At 39.8% G+C, this 25,793-nt stretch overlaps 1 protein-coding gene across 12 annotated transcripts in view; it reads left to right on the top strand.

Moving 5' to 3' along the window:
- The window catches only part of LOC135275608 (centrosome-associated protein ALMS1-like), a 271,819-nt gene that overhangs the window by 65,709 nt on the left and 180,317 nt on the right, over window positions 1-25,793 (top strand). For all 12 annotated transcript variants that reach the window (XR_010343217.1, XR_010343218.1, XR_010343219.1 and 9 more), the window contains 2 exons: window positions 3,195-8,993; window positions 10,166-10,299. Coding sequence is in view for 8 of the 12 variants with exons in the window: in XM_064377819.1 (XP_064233889.1) it covers window positions 3,195-8,993; window positions 10,166-10,299 (5,933 nt within the window). In the remaining 4 variants the exon portion in view is untranslated. The remainder of the gene's footprint in view (window positions 1-3,194; window positions 8,994-10,165; window positions 10,300-25,793) is intronic.

Raw genomic sequence — 25,793 nt, 5'->3', positions numbered from 1 at the left:
TACATCTACTGTGCTAATAAGGGTATAAAAAATTCCTGTTTGAACTGTGATATGCTTGTGTTTAGTTTATGAGAAAATATAGTTTAAGATAATGATTGTTGAGGTAAGCATCTATCAGTTTACTGAGGGATTAACCAAATATAACAAAATTATGATATTTAGTTACCAATAATTAATAATTAGGAACTTACAAAATGATATAGTAATTAATTAGAAATCAAGAATAACAGCAATGAAGATAAAGACCAATTTAAAATATCACTGGTGTCTTTTAAAAAAAACTACAGGAATTTGAGTCTACTTCTCTGTACATACAATAGGTGCTTTTGCCAGACTTATTTTTATAAAAACTTTTTAATTTTTAATTTTTATGAATACATAGTAGGTGTATGTATTTATGGGGTACATGAGATATTTTGACACAAATGTACAATGTGTAATAATCACATCAAGGTAAATGGATTATCTATCATCTCAAGCATTCATTATTTCTTTGTGTTGTGAAAATTCCAGTCGTACTCTTTTAGTTAATTTAAAATGTTACAAAAAATTGTTGACTGTAGTCACTGTTGTACTGTATCATATTATAGAGCTTATTTATTCTAACTATATTTTTGTACCCATTAACTATCTTCCCCACTGCCTTCCCAGTCTCTGTTACAGACTTTTTAGTGACTGAATTAGAGGGCTCAAAATTAGAACTATACTAATTTATTCGTGTGTGCTAGTATTAATAATCCATAATATTTCACTTGGAATGATTAGTAGTAAGAGGCTCTTAGTTATATGTAAAATGGAAGTATGGACTTGTACCTCATTTTGTCTATGAGAAATAAAGGGCTTGCTTGTTCTTATGTCAGAATATACTTGGGGAAAGAAAACCGTGCTGTCTTTGTCTCCTAAGGAAGCCTTCTATGTCACTAAGCACTTTAGTATGGAGAAGAGTTCTTGAGCAAATTGTATCCAGCTTGTTAGTCTTAATCTCATCTCTAAGAGGCATACAGTTCCCACCAGTATACAACTGGTATAGTATAGTCGTTTTCTGGCAGCTCTCTTCCTCTCCTTGGTTGAAACTTACCTCTTCAGCTCACCCCCAGTTCTGAAAATGAATCTCCAAAGATTTGATCAGTATGTAGTAATATTGTAATACACTTAGTGTGTTCTTCTTTCCCAGGGCTGAGAGAATAAGCCCTCTAAAAACATACCATTTTTTCATCATGAACTCCTTACTTCATAGACATATTTTAAAAATCGTAATTAATGGATTTGTGATCACCATTCTTTTGACAGTTTGACATATATGTCGTTGACTTTATATAGAAGTGACAATAATATCTTCTTTAACATCATGCATCTCTTCCTGCTTTTAACAACTTAACCTATAGTTGTTTTTCCAGTTTTCTTTACTAATCTTTTCCTTCACCCCTGAGGTTAATATACAAACCTCTGGATCTTATATAAACCTCTGGATCTTTTAAGGACCTGGGCTATACATCTTAACTCCTTAGCTATTTATCTCATTTGTCTCCATTCATGGTGTCACTAATAATTTGTAATGGTCAAAAGGATGTAAAAACTTTGAAAAATTAGGAAATCATTTGGAAAAACAAGGTTTTGTTGTGTTAATCTGTTTTGGTTTATGAACTTCTTGAGCCTGTTTTGTTTCCTCACAAAAATTTTTCTTTTTTTCTTCAGACCCAGCAGGCAAGAACCTCACAAAGATTTTGTAACCCATGTTCCTTCTCAAGTTACAATGCATGTTACATTTTTAAATGTTTTACTTTTCTTGAAGAGTGAATACTTGATATTTCTAGTTCTTTACCTTAAAATTCACTTCTCAACCCATTTCATTCTATATTCAGCTCCTTTGAAGCTCGCCAGTGGCTATAGAAAGCCCGTCAGTTGTAGTGGAAAGAGCTCAGAATTTGGATTTAGAGTTCAAGGGTTAAAGTACCAATTTTTGTCACTTACCCACCTACAATTCTAGGAAAATTATGTATCTTTGCACTTAAAATGTGGTTTAAGAACCAATAACATTGGGCATCCCTGGCGGGCTTGTTAGAAATGCAGAATTTCAGGTCCCACCCAGACCTGCTGAGTCAGAATCTGCAAGTTAACAAGATCCCCACATTGAGAAGCATTGTTGCGTGGTCATCTTTGCAACTCAGTTTCCCTCTGTGTAAAGTATAGATGATGCTTGCCGTATATATCAGCCATCTTAACACCATCTGACACACATGTTTTACCAATTTATTGTCAGCCTCCTCCTGCTAGAATACAAATAAGCTCTGTGAGGTAGGGATTATTGTCTGCTTGTTTATTGCTGTATCTTGTTTATCTAGAACAGTGCCTGGCACATGGTAAGCATTCATATATTTTGAATGAACAAATTAAGGGACAGCTTGTCAAATCCTGTCATTTCTGTTGCAGTCACTTACTTTACACTGCTGTTTAAAACTGCTTTCATTTAGAATTATTGTATTAGTGCAGTTGTGCAGCCTAGATTTTTATATTCCCTTCTCATCTTGAATTCATATTTTTGCAGTACAGTTCTTATCAAAACTTTAAACAACTTGCCATGCCGTATGGAATTAAGTTCAAACTCTTCAGAGTAACCTTTAGAGTCTTTTTCAGTTTTATGTACTTAAATATATATATTATACAGGGTACATTCGTTGGGAGGGTCCGTCAAACTCACTGCATGCATAGCATCCCTCTAGGCCATATTGTACTGCCCCTGTGGGACTTGAGGGCAAGAGGAACCCGTGAAAATAAGCCGATGATCCTTTGCTGTACCAGGGATAATAAAGTCTTTTGTCTCTCACTGAGGACCTGCGTCTTCTGCCAGCATACAAGACACAATAACAGATTGTAAGTAGGGTGGAATCAAATCCTAGACCCAGTAACATTATCCTGTCTCATTGAAAATTCTCTAAAAAGCCAAATTTTAAGATCCACATAATGTTCCATCAAGTGGATATACTATTGTTTATAACCATTACTCTGTTGTTGAAGATTTAAAATATTTTTACTTTAGTTTTCTAATTAACATCTTTGTGTGCAAATATTTGTCTCCTTTGATGGCTGCTTCCTCAGGATTCATTTCTAGAAGCTTTTTAAAGGTTCAAAGCTTGCTTTACTTTTTTCAGCATATAGAAAATTTCATACAATATTAACAAATCTCTTTTTTTTAGGAGACACTTCTAAAGGAAGCATAGCTAAAGTTACTCAATCCAACTTGAAATCAGGTATCACTACCACACCTGTTGATTCAGACATTGGATCTCATTTGTCCTCGTCCCTTGAGGACCTGTCTCAGTTGGCTGTAAGTTCTCCTCTAGAAACTACTACTTGTCAACACACTGATACTCTCAACCAAAAGACATTAGCGGATACTCATCTAACTGAAGAGACTCTGAAAGTCACAGCTGTTCCTGAACCAGCTGACCAGAAGACTGTGACACCGACGGTGCTCTCTAGTTCCTACTCACATAGGGGGAAGCCCAGTATTTTCTACCAGCAGGGCTTGCCAGACAGTCATCTAACTGAAGAGGCTTTGAAAGTTTCAGCTACTCCTGGACCAGCTGACCCGATGACTGGAATACCTACTGTAACCTCTACACATAGAGAGAAGCCCGGTGTTTTCGACCAACGAGAGTTACCAGAGAGTAACTTAACTGAAGAGCCTCTGAAAGTTTCAGCTACTCCTAGCCCAGTGGAGCAGAAGACTGGAATAGCTACAGTATCCTCTACATCCCACTCACGTGGAGAGAATCCCCTCTTTTTCTGTCAACAGACTTTAACAGATGGTCATCTAACTGATCAGGCTTCGAAAGTTTCAGCAGTGTCTGGACCAGCTGACCAGAAGACTGGGACAGCAACAGTACTCTCTACTCCCTACTCATATAGAGAGAAGCCTGGTATTTTTTACCAGCCACAGTTGCCAGACAGTCATCAAGCTGAAGAGACTCTTAAAGATCCAGCCACTCCTGGACCAGCTGACCAGAAGACTGAGATATCTGCAGTACAGTCTAGTTCTTACTCACAGAGAGAAAAACCTAGTATTTTGTACACACAGGTGTTAGCAGACAGTCATCTACCTGAAGAGGGTCTGGAAGTTTCAGCTGTTTCTGGACCAGCTGACCAGAAGACTGGCCTACCAACAGTACCCTCTAGCGCATACTCACACAGACAGAAGCTCCTTATTTTCTACCAGCAGGCCTTGCTGGACAGCCGTCTACCCAAAGAGGCTCTGAAAATTTCAGCTGTTTCTGGACCAGCTGACGAAGAGACTGGGGCATCAACTGTAACCTCTACTTCCTCTATATCCTCCTCACTTGCAGAGAAGCCTGGTGCTTTCTATCAGCAGACCTTGCCCAATAGTCATCTAACTGAAGAGGCTCTGAACGTATCAATTGTTCCTGGACCAGATGATCAGAAGACTGGTTTACCCTCAACACCATCTAGTTTCTACTCACAAAGACAGACGCCCATTATTTTTGCCCAGCAGATCCTGCCAGACATTCTTTTCCCGGAAGAAGCTCCGAAGGTTTCAGCTGTTTCTGTATTAGCTGCCCAGAAGACTGGGACACCAACAGTGTCCTCTAATTCTCCCTCACATAGAGAGAAATCTAGTATTTTCTACCAACAAGAGTTGCCAAACAGTGATCTACATAGAGAATCTCTGAAAATGTCAGCTATTCCTGGACTGACTGACCAGAAGACTGGGATACCAACGGTACCTTCAGGTTTCTTCTCACTTGGAGAGAAACCCAGTATTTTCTCTCAGCAGGAGTTGCCAGATAGTCACCCAACTGAAAAAGCTCTGAAAGTTTCAACTGTCCCTGGACTAGCTGACCAGAAGACTAAGATACCAGCAGTACAGTCTAGTTCTTACTCACAGAGGGAGAAGCCTAGTGTTTTGTACCCACAGGTGTTACGAGACAGTCATCTACCTGAAGAGGGTCTGAAAGTTTCGGCCGTCCCTGGACCAGCTGACCAGACAACTGACACACCAGCAGTACCTTCTGTTTTCCACTCACAAAGAGAGAAGCCTGGTATTTTCTACCAACAGACCTTGCCAGACAGTCATCTGCCTAAAGAGGCTCTGAATATTTTCGTAGCTCCTAGACCAGCAGACCTGAAGACTGGCACACCAACTCCAACCTCAACTTACTACTCACAACATAGAGAGAAGCCCAGCATTTTGCACCAGCAGGCCTTGCCAGATACTCATATACCTGAAGAGGCTCGGAACGTTTCAGCTGTTACTGGACCAGGTGACCAGAAGACTTGGATACCAAGAGTACTTTCTGCCTTCTACTCACAAACAGAGAAGCCTGGTATTTTCTATCAACAGACCTTGCCAGGTGGTCATATAGCTGAAGAGGCACAGAAAGTTTCAGCTGTTCCTGGACCAGCTGACCAGACTGGGACACCAACTCCAACCTCTCCTTCCTACTCACACACAGAGAAGCCTGGTATTTTCTACCAACAGGTCTTGCCAGGTAGTCATCCAACTGACGAGGCTCTGAAAATTTCAGTTGCTCCTGAACCAGTTGACCAGACAACTGGCACACCAACTGTAACCTCTCCTTCCTACTTACAACATAGAGAGGAGCCCAGAATTTTCTACCAACAGTTGTTGCCAAGTAGTCTTCCAACTGAAGAGGCTAAGAACGTTTCAGTGGTTCCTGGACAAGCTGACCAGAAGATTAGGATACCAACTTTACCCTCTCCTTTCTACTCACACACAGAGAAGCCTGGCGTTTTCTACCGACAGGTCTTGCCACATAGTCATCTACCTGAAGAGGTTTTGAAAGTTTCAGTTGCTCCTGGGCCAGTTGACCAGATGACTGGCACACCAATTGTAACCTCTCCTTCCAACTCATTTGGAGAGAAGCCCATTGTTATCTATAAACAGGCCTTTCCAGATGGTCATCCACCTGAAGAGTCTCTAAAAGTTTCAGTTGCTCCTGGACCAGTTGACCAGACGACTGGCACAGCAACCGTAACCTCTCCTTTTTACTCACAACGTAGAGTGAAGCCTAGCAGTTTCTACCAACCGCCATTGCTAGTTAGTCAAATACCTGAAGAGGCTCTGAGAGTTTCATCTGCTTCTGAACCAGCTGACCCCACAACCGGCATACCAACCATAACCTCTCCTTCCTACTCATTTGGAGAGAAGCCCATTATTATCTACAAACAAGCCTTTCCAGATGGTCCCATACCTGAAGAGGCTCTGAAAGTTTCAGTTGTTTCTGGACTTACTGAACAAAAGACTGATATACCAAGAGGACCTTTAGTTTCCAGTGCACTTGAAGAGAAGCCCATTACTTTCTACCAGCAGACTCTGCCAGACAGTCCTCTAAATCAAGAGGCTGTGAAAGTTTCGGCCACTCCTGGACCAGCTGACCAGAAGACCGAGACACCACCAGTATATTCTATTACCGACTCACATAGGGGGAAGCCTGTCATTTTCTACGAACAGACCCTGTCAGACAGTCATTTATCTGAAGAAGCTCTGAAAGTTCCACCTGTTCCTAGAGCAGATGCCCAGAAGACTGGGACACCATCAGTATCCTCTAGTTTATACTCACATAGAGAGAAGCCCATTGTCTTCTACCAGCAGGCCCTGCGAGACAGTCAGCTAACTAAAGAAGCTCTGAAAGTTTCAGTGGTTCCTCGTCCAGCTGACCAGACTGGGTTATCTACTGTAACCTCTTCTTACTATTCACATACAGAGAAGCCTAATATTTCTTACCAAGAGTTGCCAGATAGTCATCTAACTGAAAAGGCTCTGAAAGTTTCAGATGTTCCTGGATCAGCTGACCAGAAGACTGGGGTATCAGCAGTAACCTCTACTTCGTATTCACACAGAGAGAAGCCCATTATTTCTTACCAGCAAGAGTTGCCACATTTCACTGAAGCAGCTTTGGGAATGTTAAGAGTTTCTGAAGCAGCTGACCAGAAGACTGGGATAAACATCCTGTCCTCTAATTCCTACCCGCAGAGAGAGCAGTCTGTCATTTCTTATCAGCAGGAGTTGCCAGATCTTACTGAAGTAACTTTGAAAGCAGTAGAGGTTCCTGGGCTTGCTGACCAGAAGACTGGGATACAAATATTGTCCTCTAGTTCCTACTCAAATGGAGAGAAGTCCAGTGTTCTTCATCAGCAGGAGTTGCCGGATGTTACTGAAGAAGCTTTAAATGTTTTTGTTCTTCCTGGACAAGGTGACCAGAAGACTGACATACCAACAGTATCTTCAAGTTACTACTCATATGGAGAGAAGCCCAGTGTTTCCTCTCAGTATGAGTTGCCAGACAGTCATCTGACAGAAGAGGCTCTGAAAGTTTCACGTGTTTCTATACCAGCAGAGCAGAGGACTGGGATACCAATAAGACTGTCTAGTTCCTGTTCACATTCACATACAGAGAAACTCAAGATTCCAACTGCAGACGTACCAGATGACCAGAAAACCGAGTTTCCAGCAACTGCCCTTAGTTCCTACCCACAAATAGAGAAGTCCAAGATTTCAACTGTGATTGGACCAGATGACCAGAAGACTCCATCACTGACAGTTTTTCATAGTTCCTATTCTCAAAGAGTAAAGCCTGATGTTTTATTTCAACAGCAGTTGCCAGATAAAGATGAAAGTAAAGGTGGTCTAAAGATTTCAGCTGTCCCTGAACCAACTGATGTGAATACTGGAAAACCAATACATCTCTCTAGTTCTTATTTTCACAGAGAGAAATCAAGTATTTTCAGTCCATGGGAATTGCCAGGTAGATATGTAACTGAAGATGTGCTGAAGGTTTCAGCTATTCCTGGAGCAGCTGGCCAGAAAACAGTATTACCAACATCTCCTTTTAGTTCCTTTTCACACCAAGAGAAACCAGATATTTTCTATCACAAGGATTTGCCAGATAGACACCTAACTGAAGATGCTCTAAAGATCTCAAGTGCTCTTGGGCAAGCTGATCCAATTACTAGATTACAAACAGTTCCCTCTGGTACTTACTCACATGGTGAGAAGCACAAGCTTATTTCAGAACATGTCCAAAGGCTAATAGATAATTTGGATTCTTCTGGCTCCAGTTTTAGCTCAAATAATGTGCTTTTAAATTCTCAGGCTGATGACAGAGTTGTAATAAATAAACCAGAATCTGCAGGTTTTAGAGATGTTGGCTCTGAAGAAATCCAGGATGCAGAAAATCGTTCTAAAACTCTTAAGGAAATTCGGACACTTTTGATGGAGGCAGAGAACATAGCACTGAAACGATGTAATTTTCCTGCTCCCCTTCCCCCTTTCAGAGATATTAGTGATATTTCATTTATACAATCTAAGAAGGTGGTTTGCTTCAAAGAACCTTCTTCCACTGATTTATCTAATGTTGAATTGCTTCGGAGACAGGCATTCACAGAGGAAAGCCCAAGCAGCAGGTGCATACAGAAGGATATTGGCACACAGACGAATTTGAAATGTCAGAGAGGCATTGAAAATTGGGAGTTTCTTAGTTCAACTACAGTTAGAAGCCCTCTACAGGAAGCAGAGAACAAAGCCAGTATGGCGTTAGAAGAAACCCTGAGGCAGTATCAAGCAGCCAACTCTGTAATGAGATCTGAACCTGAAGGGTGTAGTGGAACCATTGGGAATAAAATGATTATCCCTGTGATGACTATCATAAAAAGTGATTCAAGTAGTGATGCCAGTGATGGAAATGGTTCCTGCTCATGGGACAGTAATTTACCAGAGTCTTTGGAATCAGTTTCCGATGTTCTTCTAAACTTCTTTCCATATGTTTCACCCAAGACAAGTATAACAGATAGCAGAGAGGAAGAGGGTGTGTCAGAGAGTGAGGATGGTGGTAGTAGCAGCGTAGATTCATTGGCTGCCCATGTAAAAAACCTTCTGCAATGTGAATCCTCCCTGAATCACGCCAAAGAAATACTCAGAAATACAGAGGAAGAGGAAAGCCGGGTACGAGCACATGGTAAGACTAAAGTCAGGTTCAGGCTTATAAACGTTATAGTTTAATAATTTGTTTTAAGTTAGGTGTTTATGATTTGAAGGAGTTTAGCCAATGAAAAATAAAAACAAGAAAAAAAATAAAGTTAGATGTTGAGAGTTCTAAATGTATTTTCCAATTGTTAGAATGATTGTATTTCTACGAACAATCCAGAAAAACCCTGTTTAACCAACAATGTAGTTAAGTTACAGTATTAATAGTACCAGTCTATGCAACAATCTTGCATGTTCTTCACATGTACCCCAAAACCTAAAATGCAATAAAAAAAAATAGTACCAGTCTGAGTTTAGGTTTTTAGGAGAAGTAGATACTGATGTATGACAGAGAGTAAAGAGGTCACTTGGGATTCTGAGCTCCTAAAGCTATCACGTTTCCCTAATCCTTCCATTATAGTATCCTTATTCTAAAGGCAGAAAAAGCCTCCAGTTTGCTGTGCTCTAAATTGCTTTTTGTCCTAGAACTACATATATTTTCTCTTTCCCTTTTCTAATAAAACTCTGGGTGCTGATCTCAGACATTTAAAAAAAAATCAATGTATTTTATGCTAAAACTTGAGTTAGAGGTTTAAAAGATAATATTTACAAATCTCATTAATTTGTAATAGAATTCCATTAAAAACAAAACAAAAAATCTGTAAGACAATATGGGAATATATTTTGGAAGATAATTTAAAAGTATTTTACACCTCTCTGGAAATTGTCCCTTGAAGTTAACTTCCTACACTGTTCCTTGCACATTTTTATTCTACAAAAAAACCTCCAAGTTGTATTTATTACTTTGAAATATCACTCTCATGGAAGTGTGAGTTACATAGCAGGAAGTTACATAGCAGGAGAAGCAAAGGGACTTTCTTGATTAGGAGGATTAAGATAAATATGATTGAATACCATATTTAAAGTGACCTTTTTGTAGAATTATCTATAAAGCATGGCTTAAAAAAATTAGACTTTGCAGTGAAATGATCTCTGTCAAGAATTTCTAGTAGCTTGTCATAATTGAGAAGAAGACATACTAAGTATTGTGGTGGGAATTAAGTTGCATATATTGATGATCTTTTATGATCAAATGTCTACAGTTGTTGACAAATTATCACTTTCACATTTTATTATCTCAAGTATACTATGCTTTCTCTCCAGCCTGGAATCTGAAGTTCAATTTAGCACATGGTTGTGGATACTCCATTTCACCATTAAATGAAGATGACAGGAGGAAAGTAGAAGAGATCAAGGCAGAGTTGTTTGGTCGTGGGAGAACAACTGACTTGTCCAAGGTATAAAAGAAATCTGGAAATGAAAAGTAAATATGAAAGAATGGGTGATGGAATTTGGATCTCTTCCTTGGGCTTCAGCTGACTTGCTGATAATACTTGGCTAGTGTTATGAGCCTTTCTTTGGTTTTGTTTTTGAGTTGGAGTCTTGCTCTGTTACCTAGGCTGAAGTGCAGCAGTGCAGTCACAGCTCACTGCAGCCTTGAACTCTTGGGCTCAAAGAATCCTCCCACCTCAGCTCTCAAGTAGCTGGGACCATATGCGTGTGCTTCCATGCTTGGCTAATTTTTAAATTTTTGGCAGAGACAGGGTCTCTCTATGTTGTCCAGGCTGGTCTTGAATGCTTGAATGATCCTCTTGCCTTGGCCTCCCAAAATGTTGGGATTACAGGCGTGAGCCACTGTGCCTAGACAGGCGTCTTAATTTTTCAAAAGTTAAGATGTAGGTATTAGATTCTTACAGTCTAGATATGTTAAGTTTTTATTAATTCCAAGTTCATATTTTGAAAAATTTATCATCTTAGAAAAATAAAAACTGATTTGCTTGTTTTATCAGTATTTTTTAGAAGAGAGAGGATTAAATATCACCCTTATTTTCTCTTGAAAGTGATACCTTGAAATCCAGATGGTGTCCAGCTGTTTTCAAATGTTGTATTTTAAATGCTTTAGAGTACACAGCAATAGTAGCTTACGTATAAATGACTTTCATTTTAATAGTACTTATTTTCCTTCTATTATTAACTATTTCGTACATAGAAAAGAGTATATATGAATCATAAATGTAAAGAATAGCAGCAAGTAAAAATAATTCCCGTATATTGACTATCCAGCTTGAAAAATAGAACATTACCCAATCCTGTTGAAGTTCTTTGTTTCTTCTTTCCCAATCATATCATTTTTATTTCATATTTTTATATATATTGGTTTTCCTGCTCCTCTCTGTGGTTTTGAACTCTCTGTAGATGGAATCAGTATGGTACATATTCTTTTGAGAACTGGGTGTTTCACGTAGTTTTAGGGTTTTGAGCTGCTTCAATGTAGATGTGCATAGTTTTCGTTTGTTCTTTATTACTGTAAAGCATTCCAATTGTGCTTACATGATAATTTATTCATTGTCCTATGGATAAGGCATTTTGTCTGCTATTTTGCACGGTAGTAGGGTATAATGATACCTATCTTAGAGGGTTTTGGTGTGAATTATGTGAGATAATGCCTATAAAATGCTAAGTAGAATGTGTGATACCTAGTTAGTACTCAATAACTGACAGCTATTATTACTGTTATTAATCCCGTAAGAATTGATACAGCTATCATACAAGGATTTCATGGCCTGATTCATACAAAGTGTCGTAGAAAACTATTCTCCAGTGATATAGTTTAGTTACTTGGATGATCTCAATTTTGGAAAAGTGTTTGAAAAGTACAAAGTAGATTGGATTTTCAGTTTTACGTATACGAAAACAAAATTGACAGTAAGAATAATAAAATGGATAATCGGTTGTCTTAGCACCATTTGTATCATGGATAATTGGTTGTCTTAGCACCATTTGTATATGTGCTGCTGAAGTGAGCACTATCCTAGCATCATTTGTTTGGAAGTACATAGTTTTCTCAGTGATCTGTGTTTCCCTGTTTTAAAAAAATTACTTTCTTGTGTTTGTTTCCAGATCCCTCAGCAATCAAGTTGCCTTCCCTTGGGTAGACTCTAGTTTGTCTGTGTTCTTCTTAAAATAAGGTGTCCTGAATTAGATAAAACACATTTTCATTTCTGATCTGACCAGCATGAAATATATTTAGTAATTCTCTTTCTGCCAATGTCCTGTGAGATTTCTAATGGACACAGCATAATTGGGCATTAAAAAAAAAGTACTGCTTTCAAAACTTAAAACTGTAGGAAAAAAGCAACACAAAACCAAACAAAAAACTGTGAACTGCTGCCACACTTTCTATTCTCATTTCTTGTGTCTATATGATAATTTTTTAAAAAAATATCTTTTTTTTTGAGACAGAGTCTTTGTTGCCCAGGCTGTTGTGTAGTGGCATGACCTTGTATCTATATAATAGTTTTTTTTTTTTAATCCTCTCTTTTTTTGGGACAGAGTCTGGCTTGTTGCCCGGGCTGTTCTGCAGTGGCATGATCTTGGCTCACTGCAACCTCCACCTCCCAGGTTCAAGTGATTCTCTTGCCTCAGCCTCCCGGGTAGCTGAGATTACAGCTACTTGGGTGGGATGTGACAGCATGCCAGGCTGATTTTTATATTTTTAATAGAGATGGGGGTTTCACCATGTTGGCCAGGCTGGCCTTGAACTCCTGACCTCAAGTGATCCACCCGACTCAGCCTCCTAAAGTGTTGGGATTACAGGCATGAGTCATTGCGCCTGGCCTTATATAATACCTTTTAACTCTCCTGTATTTCTTTTCATTGCTTCTGTATCAGTGTTCAAGCCTATTGGAATGATTTTTAATCTAAATTTGGTCATTTATTATATTAAAGTATCCCTTTCAGCTTTGTGCCATTTGTATATTTGATAAATATTTTCATCCAAAAGTTTTAACAATGTTTACTAAGGATTGTGGATAAAAAGTCTAAAACTTTTTGGCCTGGCGAGGTGGCTGACACCCGTAATCTTAGCACTTTGGAAAATCGAGGTGGATGGATCACCTGAGGTCAGGAGTTTGAGACCAACCTGGCCAACATAGTGAAACCCCGTCTCTAATAAAAATACAAAAATTAGCTGGGTGTCATTGCGCATGCCTGTGATCACGCTACTAGGAGAAGCAGGAGAATTGCTTGAACCCGGGAGGTGGAGGTTGCAGTGAGCCGAGATTGTGCCACTGCACCCAGCCTGGGTGACAGAGGGAGACTGTTTCAAAAAGAAAAAAAAAAAATCTAAATCTTTTGAATAAGATAATTCTAACACCTGTGGTGAGTACTTCACAATACTGTCATTCAACCATCTTATGTTTCACCATCTTATGATTGACTTTCTTCAGTCTGTTAACTGAGTAGTTGTGAAATAGTGTTTGGCAAGATATGCCTTGCTGTTGGGGAACCCGTATTGGCCACTCTGTATGTACAGTTTTGGATCCTTTTTTTTTAAACTTAAATATATTATGATTTCCCTGTAACACTTCTCTGAAAGCATAGTTTTACATAGGTATATAATATCCCATTGTGTGAACATAACAATTTATTCGCTACCCTACTGTTGGACATTTATTCATTCATTTTACAAATACTTACTGAATGCCTGATATGTACTGTCACTCATCTATAGGCTGAGGAGACATCACTGAACAAAATAGACAAACATTTCTTCATTGTGAGCTTACTTTAAGTGAGAGCGTATGAATAACAACCAAACAAGTAAAATAAATGTCGGATGGTAGAAATAGTGAAATTCAGTAAACAGAGAATAGAATGGTGATTGCCAGGGACCGGTAGGAAGGGGAAATTGGGAATTGATGTTACAGGCAAAGCAGATAGTGCAATATTAGGAAATTTATAAATAAATTTTTACATTCGTAGATCTAATGAAGAAACCACAATTATTTCATTAAGCTCCAAAAAGTATTTAGGAATAAAAATAAAATCTATAGCTAATTAAAAGTATTTCTTTAGAGTAGGAGTAATACCCAAAATATGATAAAGAATATGTATTTGAAATTTGCAATTAGCATAATCGAAGTCAAAAGCTTTTATTATGCATATAAAACATTTGTGAGTGAATTCATATAATAATGGTGGAGTAGGGAACTTTAGGGCTCCGTTTCTTACAAAAACACCTAATAAGCTTCCAGAAACTATCAAAATTAATTTTTGTAGAACTCTGGAATTTAGTTAAAAACATTAAAAACCAGGAAAGGTAGGGAGCTGTTGCACTGCAGAAAGAGAACACTATGGCACCTTAAATTGCTTACCTACCATTCCTTGTGTCTAGATTAACAATGGCTTTGAAGACAGCAGCTTACACTCCTGGTGCAAGCTGTCAGCACTGGAAGGTTTAGTACAGCTCTTGCTCTCAAAGAATTGTGGGCCGGGCGCGGTGGCTCACACCTGTAATCCCAGCACTTTGGGAGGCTGAGGCGGGTGGATCATGAGATCAAGAGATCGAGACTGTCCTGGCCAACATGGTGAAACCTCATCTCTACTAAAGTGGTGCACTCTTCTGATCCCAGCTACTCAGGTGGCTGAGGCAGGAGAATCACTTGAACTCAGGAGGTAGAGGTTGCAGTGAGCCGAGATCATGCCACTGCACTCCATCCTGGAGTTAGAGCAAGACTCCGTCTCAAAAAAAAAAAAAAGCGATTGTTTTAACCTGCCTGAAGTCTCTGAAGAATCGGTATGAGCTTCCCTTTGTTTTATAAAACTCAGAGCTTTCCTGGGACTGGGGTGCCTTATCCGTCAGCACGTGTGAAAGGTATTTAAAGGCCAGAGTTTCAGCTGTAGCAGCCTGAATCTGGGGATAAAAATTAGGACAATGAATAGGTAGACAAAAAGCCAGGAAGAAACAGTTGAAAAAGGAGATACAGGGTTTTATAAGGACTTTTAAAAGCTTTTGTGTATGCTGAGAAATTGAGAAGGTTATGTACATGCCTAGGATTGGATTCCTTCTCAGAAAGGCTTGGGAAGACCCTAAGCTTTCACCACTAGCTGACCTTCAGGCCCTGCCTGAGTAGGTTGTGAAAGCTAAGACAGAGTTGTAAATGGCTTGGCTAAGTTTTGACAGAGTGCCCCAAACACAGAGCAAAAAAGACTGGGAGTGTTTTTTTTTTTTTCTTTCCTGTTACCTTTTTTCTTTTCTTGGCTGCAGGTGTTTAAGGAAACTGTGAAAACAGTAGTTGACCCTGAAGCTAAGGGAGTACAGACTTCAGTTCCATACACAACAAAGAGTAGAAGCTTTACAAAATAGTAAGTCACTAAACAAACAATAGCTTACAACAAGTAGTAACAGCAAACTCCAGGGAAGGGGGCAATCCAGTATCCAGAGTTGTCACATTATAATATTCAATATGTCCAGTTTTCAGCAAATAATAAGACATGCAAAGAAATAAAAAAGTGTGACTCATTCAGAGGAAAAAGGAGAAATTAATGGAACTCTCCCTGAGGAAGCCCAGCTTAGATGTACTAAAGAACTAAACAAAACCATTGTCAAAGAACTAAAGGAAACCAAGAAAAGGATTTCTCACCAAAAAGAAGTATCAACAAAGAGATAGAAATTATAAAAAGGGAGACAACCAGAAATTCTGCAGCTGAAAAGTACAATAACAAATTAAAAATTCATTAGAGGGGTTCAGTAGCAGATTTGAGTAGTCTGAACAAAGAATCAGTGAACTTGAAGAAAGGTCAATTGATTTATTCATTTGAGGAGCAGAAAGAGAAAAGAATAAAGAAAATGAACAGGGCTATGAGACATCCCCAAACATACCAACATGCATTATGGGATTCTTAAGGGAAGAGAGAGAGAGAAAGGGGCAGAAATAACGTTTGAAGAAATAATGGTTGAAAACTTCCCTAATTTGATGAAAAATGTGTTAATGAACTCCAAATGGGTCAAACTCAAAGAGACTCACCATGACACATTATAGTCAAATTGTTAAATACTTACCATAGTTGTTGGTTCTATTAGTAGAAGTATACTTTACCTAATGAAGTCAGCTTTAACCGATTTTTTTTTTAATTTGGTTTTGACGTCATAAAATACAAAACTGTGAGCTTCTTACATAGTTACTCCTGCCATAAATACTGTGGTAATTTATACATTAAAAATATTGAGACAACTTTTTTTTAAAACAAATGTTTCCAAAAGATTATTGGTCTTTTAAGTAAGTTTTATATCACATGGTAATATGTTTCATTTATTCGTAGAAAGTAGTGTTTACTTTTTAGTGCTTGTCGACTGTGTGTGTGTGTGTGTGTGTGTGTGTGTGTCTTTGTGTGTCTTTGTACTGGTTTATGTGACAGTGAAGAATTAATTTCTGTTTTGGTTTGTTACATGAAGTCTTTGACGTGTTTTTGTTTGTTTGAGACAGGGTCTTGCTCCGTTGCCCAGGCTGGTATAGTGGCCAGATCATAGCTCACTGCAATGTCCACTTCCCGAGCTCAAGCTATCTTTCCACCTCAGTGTCTCAAAGTGCTTGATATTACTGGTGTGAGCCACTGCACCTGGCTGTCATTAAGCTGGACAATGAGAGAATAATATAACCTGATAAAACTCATGTAGATCTGTTGAGAAGAGAGAATTTTAATTGTGAAATAGTCTCTGGAAATTAGTAAAAGACACATTTTAGCTAACCAGTAATTTCATAACATCTTTATCTCAGTATAATTTACTGTAATACCATACGTTTCACCCATTTTAAAGTGTAGTTTGTTTACAGAATTTTACAATAACATAATTTTAGAACTTTGTTATTCTCCCCTCTCCACCAGTTCCCTACCCCTAAGCAAACACCAATCCACTTTCTCTCCCTATGGATTTGCCAGTTCTGGACATGTCATATTAAGAGAATTGTATGTGATCTTTTGTGACTGTCTTCTTTTACTTAGCATAATGTTTTCAAGAGTCATTCATGTTATGTTGTAGCTTGAATCAGTACTTCATCCCTTTTTATTGCCAAATTATATTTCATTGTATAGATGTTTTGTTTATTAATTAGTTGGTAGACATTTGGATTTTCCACTCTGGCCATTCAGGACTGCTATGAACATAGTAAGTGTTTATGTATTACAGTGGATGTTTCCTTTCTCTGGGGTATATACCGAAGAGTAGAATTACTGGGACATACGTGGTAACTCCATGTTTAACATGTTGAGGAACTTCTAAACGTTTTTCTGAAGTGGCTGTGCTATTTACATTCCCCTGAGCAGTGCATGAGGGTTTCAGTTTCTCCATATCCTTTTCAGCATTTGTTATTTTCTGTCTTTTTGATTATAGCCATTCTGGTTGGGTACTAAGGGGTATTTATTCATCCAGATTGTTTTGTGTATCAGTTTTTCTTTTTTATTGATCTATAGTATTCCACAGTATGAATGCACCACAGTTTAAATATTCACTATTGAAGAACACTTTGGTTGTTTTCTAGTTTTTGACTTTACCAGTACAGCTGCTGTAAACATTCATGTGCAAGGTTTTGTGTGAATATGTCTTTGTTTCTGTGGGATAAATGCCCAGGATCGCAATTGCTGGGTCATATGGTAGTTGCATGTTTAGTTTTTTGAAAGACAGGCCACAGCTTTTTTCCAGGGTGGTTATTTCATTTACATTCCCACCAGCAGTGTGTGAGTAATCCATCTTCTACGTAATCCTCACCAGCATTTGATACTGTTACTATCTTTATTCTAGCCATTCTAATAGGTATGTAGTGATATCTTATTAAGGTTTTAAATTGCATTTCCTTAATGGTTTTTGATGTTGCACGTTTTTTCATATCTCTGTTTCCAATCTCTGTGTCCTGTTAAGTGAAATGTCTATTGCATTTCCTTAATGGTTTTTGATGTTGCACGTTTTTTCATATCTCTGTTTCCAATCTCTGTGTCCTGTTAAGTGAAATGTCTATCTCTTTTGCCCATTTTCTAATTGGATTGTCGTTTTTTTTACCTTTTTACTGTTGTGAGTTCTTTATATAGGTTAAATGTAAGTCTAGCGGATAGAAGACGTTTATTGGATATGAGGTTTGCAAATATTTTCTTTCAACCTGTAGCTGGGAGAGAGAGGGGCATTTCATTTTGCTGGATAGTCTCGGCTGCCCTAGACTTTCACTGATACCACAAGGGAGGGATAGTGCTTTATCAGCCAGCAGAGATGAAAGTAAGTCCTAGGGTCCTCATTTGGCCTTTGCTAGTGTAGTTGTGAGTGGGGCTAGTTTTTTGTGTGGCGGTTGGCTCAAGTAGAATGTATTCTCTTTTGCTAGGCTTCACCTCTACTGTTTTTGTTTTTTTTTTTTTTTTTTTTGGTCTGTGCTCACTATTCCTGGGTTGTAGACTTCTTCAGCTCTAAGTCTGTATATGTGAGAGAAAAAGAAAACCCAGGGGTTGCACCATAGTGTAATTCCTCAGGTCCCTAGATGACTAGCTAGTCTGCCTTCTTCTCTACATCTTTCAGATTCTTCTTACATTTGTTTTATATATATTGTCCAGGGAACTTCATTTTACTTAGCAGGAAGAATGGGGGAAAGTACATCTGGCCAGGCATGGTGGCTCATGCCTGTAATCCCAGCACTTTGGGAGGCTGAGGCAGGAGGATCCATTGAACCCAGGAGCTGGAGACCAGCCTAGGCAGCAGAGTGAGACTCAGTCTGTACAAAAATAAAAATAAGGAAATTAGCCCTGTGTAGTGGCATGTGCCTGTTGTCCCAGCTCTCCAGGAGGCTGAGGTGGCAGGATCACCTGAGCCCGAGAGGTCAAGGCTTCAGTGATAGCGCCACTGCACTCCAGCCTGGGTGACACCAGCAAGACCCTCTTTTAAGAAGAGAAAAGAAATAAAATGTCACAGGATCCTTGGAGTGTTGCTTTGCAATCTGGAAACCGCTGTGGCCAGTGGCACCTTCTGCCTGTGTATTGCTCACACTTGCTGGGTGCGTTCTGCCAACTCAGCCTGGCAGGCTGCTCTACTGTCCTGGATCACACACCTGCCAAGTGTGAACCAGGCATGGAGTGGTGAGGGGTGGATGGGCAAGCAAGTATGGGGTCTAGCCACTGCACACAGCCTGACTGCTGTGGTGGGGCAGGCAGCTCCAGGCGCTGGCACTGGTGGACTCCACACGAGGCTGCGGTGGGACCAGATGTACTGCATGCAGCTTCTGCTGTGGGCACCCACGTCTGGACAAGGGAAACATGGTGGCACCCGGAAGCTTGGAGACACCAGAAACCACAAAAACCCAAGAGGGTGTCATAGTCCTGGCTCGGGGAATCCCTAGGTCTGGGCTTCCTGAAAGGCTGCAGCTCTTCTCTCCTTGTTGCCTGCCACATGGCAGGTGGGGAAGGGGGTACGTTTCAGCTCTGTTTGTGTTATAGCTCTTTTAGTCCCACCATTTGATGGGTCCTGAGTTCTTGTCCTACATCTAGGAAGAAAGGTATGTGGACAAGTGGAGGGTGAGCAAGGTGGAGAGGAGCTTAATCGAGTGGCAGAACAGTTTTCAGGAGACCGAAAAGGGGTGGTTCCTGTCTGCAGGCAGGTTGTCCCTACAAGTGTCCAGCCCTCAGTGGAGAGGAGAACTCAGAGTGGGTAGCTCATATATGCAGGCAGGTCATCCCATTGTCTGTGCAGCCTTCAGCAGAGAGGAGAGACCTGGAATGGGTAGCTCCTACCTGCATGCAGATTATCCCATCACCTGTGTAACCTTCAGTGGAGAGGAGACCCAGAGGAGGTAGCTCCATGTACAAGCAGATCATTCCATTGTCTCTACAAGTCTGGCTGAGTCCATGGTTTGTTTTGTTTGTTTGTTTGTTTGTTTGTTTGTTTATTTATATTTTATTTTATTGCACTGTAGATTCTGGGGTACATATGAAGAACATGCAGGATTGTTGCATAGGTATATACGTGGCAATGTGGTTTGCTGCCTCCATCCGCATCACCTATATCTGGCATTACTCCCCATGTTATCCCTCCCCAACTCCCTACCCTGCTCTGTCCCTCCCCAGGTCCCCCCCGCAACAAACCTCAGTGTGTGATGCTCCCCTCCCTGTGTCCATGTGTTCTCATTTTTCAACCCCCGCCTATGAGTGAGAGCAAGCGGTGTTTCATTTTCTGTTCTTGTGTCAGTTTGCTGAGAATGATGGTTTCCAGGTTCATTCATGTCCCTGCAAAGGATATGAACTCATCGTTTTTGATGGCTGCATAGTATTCCATGGTGTGTATGTGCCACATTTTCCCTGTCCAGTCTATCATCAGTGGGCATTTGAGTTTGTTCCAAGTCTTTGCTATTGTAAACAGTGCTGCAGTGATCATATGTGTGCATATGTCTTTATAATAGAATGGTTTATAATTCTTTGGATGTATACCCAGTAATGGGATTGCTGGGTCAAATGGAATTTCTATTTCTAGGTCCTTGAGGAATTGCCACACTGTCTTCCACAATGGTTGAACTAATTTATACTCCCACCAACAATGTAAAAGTGTTCCTATTTCTCCACATCCTCTCCAGCATCTGTTGTCTCCAGATTTTTTAATGATCACCATTCTAACTGGCATGAGATAGTATCTGAATGTGGTTTTGATTTGCATTTCTCTAAAGACCAGTGATGGTGAGCATTTTTTCATGTTTGTTGGCCTCATATATGTCTTCTTTTGAGAAGCGTCTGTTCGTATCCTTTGCCCACTTTTGAATGGGCTTGTTTGTTTTTTTCTTGTATATGTGTTTTAGTTCTTTGTAGATTCTGGATATAAGTCCTTTGTCAGATGGGTAGACTGCAAAAATTTTTTCCCATTCTGTTGGTTGCCAGTTCACTCTAATGATTGTTACTTTTGCTGTGCAGAAGCTCTGGAGTTGAATTAGGTCCCATTTGTCTATTTTGGCTTTTGTTGCCAATGCTTTTGGTGTTTTAGTCATGAAGTCCTTGCCTATGCGTATGTCCTGAATGGTTTTGCCTAGGTTTTCTTCTAGGGCTTTTATGGTGTTAGGTCTTATGTTTAAGTCTTTAATCCATCTGGAGTTAATTTTAGTGTAAGGTGTCAGGAAGGGGTCCAGTTTCTGCTCTCTGCACATGGCTAGCCAGTTTTCCCAACAGCATTTATTAAACAGGGAATCCTTTCCCCATTGCTTGGTTTTGTGAGATTTGTCAAAGATCAGATGGTTGTAGATGTGTAGCATTGCCTCCGAGGCCTCTCTTCTGTTCCATTGGTCTATATCTCTGATTTGGTAGCCTTGTAGTATAGTTCGAAGTCCAGTAGTGTGATGCCTCCAGCTTTGTTCTTTTTGCTTAGAATTGACTTGGCTATGTGGGCTCTCTTTTGGCTCCATATGAAGTTTAAGATTTTTTTTTCCAGTTCTGTGAAGAAGGTCATTGGTAGCTTGATGGGGATAGCGTTGAATCTATAAATAACTTTGGGCAATATGGTCATTTTCATGATATTGATTCTTCCTAACCATGAGCATGGAATGTTTCTCCATCTGTTTGTGTCCTCTCTTATTTCGTTGAGCAGTGGTTTGTAGTTCTCCTTGAAGAGGTCCTTTACATCCTTTGTTAGTTGTCTTCCTAGGTATTTTTATTCTCTTTGTAGCAATTGTGAATGGCAGTTCATTCTTGATTTGGCTCTCTTTAAGTCTGTTGTTGGTGTATAGTAATGCTTGCGATTTTTGCACATTGATTTTGTATCCTGAGACTTTGCTGAAGTTGCTTATCAGTTTCAGGAGATTTTGGGCTGAGACAATGGGGTCTTCTAAATATACAATCATGTCATCTGCAATGGAGACAATTTGACTTCTTCCTTTCCTAAGTGAATACCCGTTATTTCTTTCTCTTGCCTGATTTCTCTGACTAGAACTTCCAGTACTATATTGAATAGGAGTGGTGAGAGAGGGCATCCTTGTCTAGTGCCAGATTTCAAAGGGAATGCTTCCAGTTTTTGCTCATTCAGTATGATATTGGCTGTGGGTTTGTCGTAAATGGCTTTCATTATTTTGAGATACGTTCCGTTGATACCTAGTTTATTGAGAGTTTTTAGCATAAAGGGCTGTTGAATTTTGTCGAAGGCCTTCTCTGCATCAATTGAGATAATCATGTGGTTTTTGTCTTTGGTTTTGTTTATGTGGTGAATTATGTTTATAGACCTGCGTATGTTGAACCAGCCTTGTATCCCCTGGATGAAGCCTACTTGATTGTGATGGATAAGGTTTCTGATGTGCTGTTGCAATCAGTTTGCCAGTATTTTATTGAAGATTTTTGCATCTATGTTCATCATGGATATTGGCCTGAAGTTTTCTTTTCTTATTGAGTCTCTGCTGGGTTTTGGAATCAGGATGATGTTGGTTTTATAAAATGATTTGGGAAGGATTCCCTCTTTTTGGATTTTTTGGAATAGTTTCAGAAGGAGTGGTACCAGCTTCTCTTTCTATGTCTGGTAGAATTCGGCTGTGAACCCATCTGGGGTTTTTTTGGTTGGTAGGCCATTAATTGCTGCCTCAGCTTCAGTCCTTGTTATTGGTCTCTTTAGGGTTTCGACTTCTTCCTGGTTTAGGCTTGGGAGGGTGTAAGTGTCCAGGAATTTATCCATTTCTTCCAGGCTTACTGGTTTATGTGCATAGAGTTGTTTGTAATAATCTCTGATGGTGGTTTGTATTTCTGTGCAATCTGTGGTGATATCTCCTTTATCGTTTTTTATTGCATCTATTTGATTATTCTCTGTTTTCTTTTTATTAATCTGGCTAGCGGTCTATTTTGTTGATCTTTTCGAAAAGCCAACTCCTGGATTTATTGATTTTTTTGAAGGGTTTTTTGTGTCTCTATCTCCTTCAGTTCTGCTCTGATCTTAGTTATTTCTTGTCTTCTGCTAAGTTTTGAGTTTTTTTGATCTTGCTCCTCTAGCTCTTTCAATTTTGACGATAGGTTGTTGATTTTAGATCTTTCCTTACTTCTCATGTGGGCATTTATTGGTATAAATTTTCCTCTAGACACTGCTTTAAATGTTTCCCAGAGGTTCTTTGTGTCTTTGTTCTCTTTGGTTTTGAAGAACATCTTTATTTCTGCCTTCATTTCATTGTTTATCCAGTCAACATTCAAGAGCCAGTTGTTCAGTTTCCATGAAGTTGTGCAGTTCTGAGTTAGTTTCTGAATTCTGAGTTCTAACTTGATTGCACTGTGGTCTGAGAGAGTGTTTTTTATGATTTCTGTTCTTTTGCATTTGCTGAGGATTGATTTACTTCCAATTATGTGGTCAATTGGTCCAGGTCTAAGTTCAAGTTCTGGATATCCTTGTTAATTTTCTGTCTTGTTGACCTAATATTGAAAGCGGAGTGTTAAAGTCTCACACTATTATTGTGTGGGAGTCTAAGTCTCTTTGTAGGTCATTAAGAACTTGCTTTATATATCTAGGTGCTCCTGTATTGGGTGCGTACATATTTAGGATCATTAACTCTTCTTGTTTTATTTATCCTTTTACCTATATGTAATGCCCTTCTTTGTCTCTTTTAATCTTTGTTGGTTTAAAGTCCATTTTATCAGAGACTAGGATTGCAACTCTTGCTTTTTTTTTTTTTTTTTTTTTTGCTCTCCATTTGCTTGGTAAATCTTTCTCCATCCCTTTATTTTGAGCCTTTGTGTATCCTTGCATGTGAGATGGATTTCCTGAATGCAGCACACCAATGGGTTTTGACTTTTTATCCAATTTGCCAGTCTGTGTCTTTTGTTTGAGGCATTTAGCCCATTTACATTTAAGGTTAATATTGTTATGTGTGAATTTGATCCTGCCATTTTGATGCTAGCTGGTTGTTTTGCCCATTAGTTGATGCAGTTTCTTCATTGTGTCGATGCTCTTTACCATTTGGTACGTTTTTGGAAGGGCTGGTAATGGTTGTTCCTTTCTATGTTTAGTGCTTCTTTCAGGAGCTCTTGTAAAGGAGGCCTAATGGTGAGGAAATCTCTGAGCAATTGCTTGTTCGTAAAGGATTTTATTTCTCCTTCGCTTGTGAAGCTTAGTTTGGCTGGATATGAAATTCTGGGTTGAATGTTCTTTTCTTTAAGGATGTTGAATATCGGCCCCCACTCTCTTCTGGCTTGTAGGATTTCTGCTGAGAGATCCGCTGTGAGTCTGATGGGCTTCCCTTTGTGGGTACCCCGGTCTCTCTCTCTGGCTGCCCTTAGCATTTTTTCCTTCATTTTAAACCTGGTGAATCTGATGATTATGTGCCTTGGGGTTGCTCTTCTTGAGGAATATCTTTGTTGTGTTCTCTGTATTTCCTGGACTTGAATATTGGCCTGCCTTACTAGGTTGGGGAAGTTCTCCTGGATAATATCCTGAAGAGTATTTTCTAGCTTGGATTCATTCTCTCCGTCACATTCCGGTACACCTATCAAATGTAGATTAGGTCTTTTCATATAATCCAATATTTCTTGGAGGCTTTGTTCATTTCTTTTTACTCTTTTTTCTCTAATCTTGCCTTCTTGTTTTATTTCATTGAGTTGATCTTCAGTCTCTCATATCCTTTCTTCTGCGTGGTCAATTCAGCTCTTGAAACTTGTGTATGCTTCGCGAAGTTCTCATGTTGTGTTTTTCAGTTCCATCAATTCATTTATATTCCTCTCTAAGCTGTTTATTTTCATTAGCATTTCGTCAAACCTTTTTTCAAGGTTCTCAGTTTCTTTGCATTGGGTTAGAACATGTTTTTTTAGTTCAGAGAAGTTTGTTATCACCCACCTTCTGAAGACTGTTTCTGTGAATTCATCAGACTCATTCTGAATCCAGCCTTGTTCCCTTGCTGGTGAGGAGTTGTGATCCCCTGGAGGAGGAGAGGCATTCTGGTTTTGGGTGTTTTCATCCTTTTTGCACTGGTTTCTTCCCATCTTTGTGGATTTATCTACTTGTGGTCTTTGTAGTTGGTGGCTTTCAGATGGGGTCTCTGGACATCCTTTTTGTTGATAATGAAGTTATTTCTTTCTGTTTCTTAGTTTTCCTTCTAACAGTCAGACCCCTCTTCTGTAGGACTGCTGGAGGTCCACTCCAGATTTTGCTTTCTTGGGGATCACCTGCAGCGGTTGCAGAACAGTAAGAGTTGCTGCCAGTTTCTTCTTCTGTTATCTTTGTCCCAGAAGGATACCCACCAGATGTCAGCCTGAGGTCTCCTTTATGAGGTATCTCTGGATATACAGGGGTTGGGGAGCTGCTTGAGGAGACAATCTGTCCCTTATAGGAGCTCAAGTGCTGAGCTGTGAGCTCTGTTGTTCTGTTCAGAGCTGCTGGGCAGGTACATTTAAGTCTGCTGCAGCGAAACTCAACTGCCTTTTTTTCCCAGGTGCTCTGTCCTGGGAAGGTGAGGCTTTATTTATAAGTTTCTGTTGTGCTTTTTCCTTTTTTCAGAGATGCCCTGCCCAGTGCGGAGGTAGCCTAGTCATAGTCTGCCAGCAGATGTGTTGCTGAGCTGCCGTGGGCTCTGCCCAGCTGCTGGGTGAACTTCCTTGCTGTTTTGTTTATAGGGGTATAGTTAGAACATCCTTGGTAATGGCGGTGTGCCTCAGTAATGGCCGACTATCTCTGTAATGGCGGACTGCCTCGGTAGTGGCGGACACCCTTCCCCCCACAGAGCTGGACCGTTCCGGTCCAGCTGTGCTTGCTGTGAAACTCTCAATCCAGAGCATTTCAGATCGCTGGTCTTTGTGGGGGTGGGACTGGCCAAGCCAGATCACCTGGCTCCCTGTTTCAGCCCCCCTTTTTTTTTTCAGTTGAACGGGCAACTCTGTCTTCCAGGTGTTCCAGTTGCCAGTTGAGATGGCGCCCGGATTTGTGTGAGTTTTGGTACAGAGACCTGCTGTGCCAGCTGAAACAGCCACGCTGGAGACTCAT

Source organism: Aotus nancymaae, unplaced genomic scaffold (assembly GCF_030222135.1).
Source record: "Aotus nancymaae isolate 86718 unplaced genomic scaffold, 86718_ANA_hifiasm-v0.15.2.pri h1tg000017l, whole genome shotgun sequence".
NCBI lineage: Eukaryota > Metazoa > Chordata > Mammalia > Primates > Aotidae > Aotus > Aotus nancymaae.
This window is presented reverse-complemented; position numbering and strand designations above follow the sequence as displayed.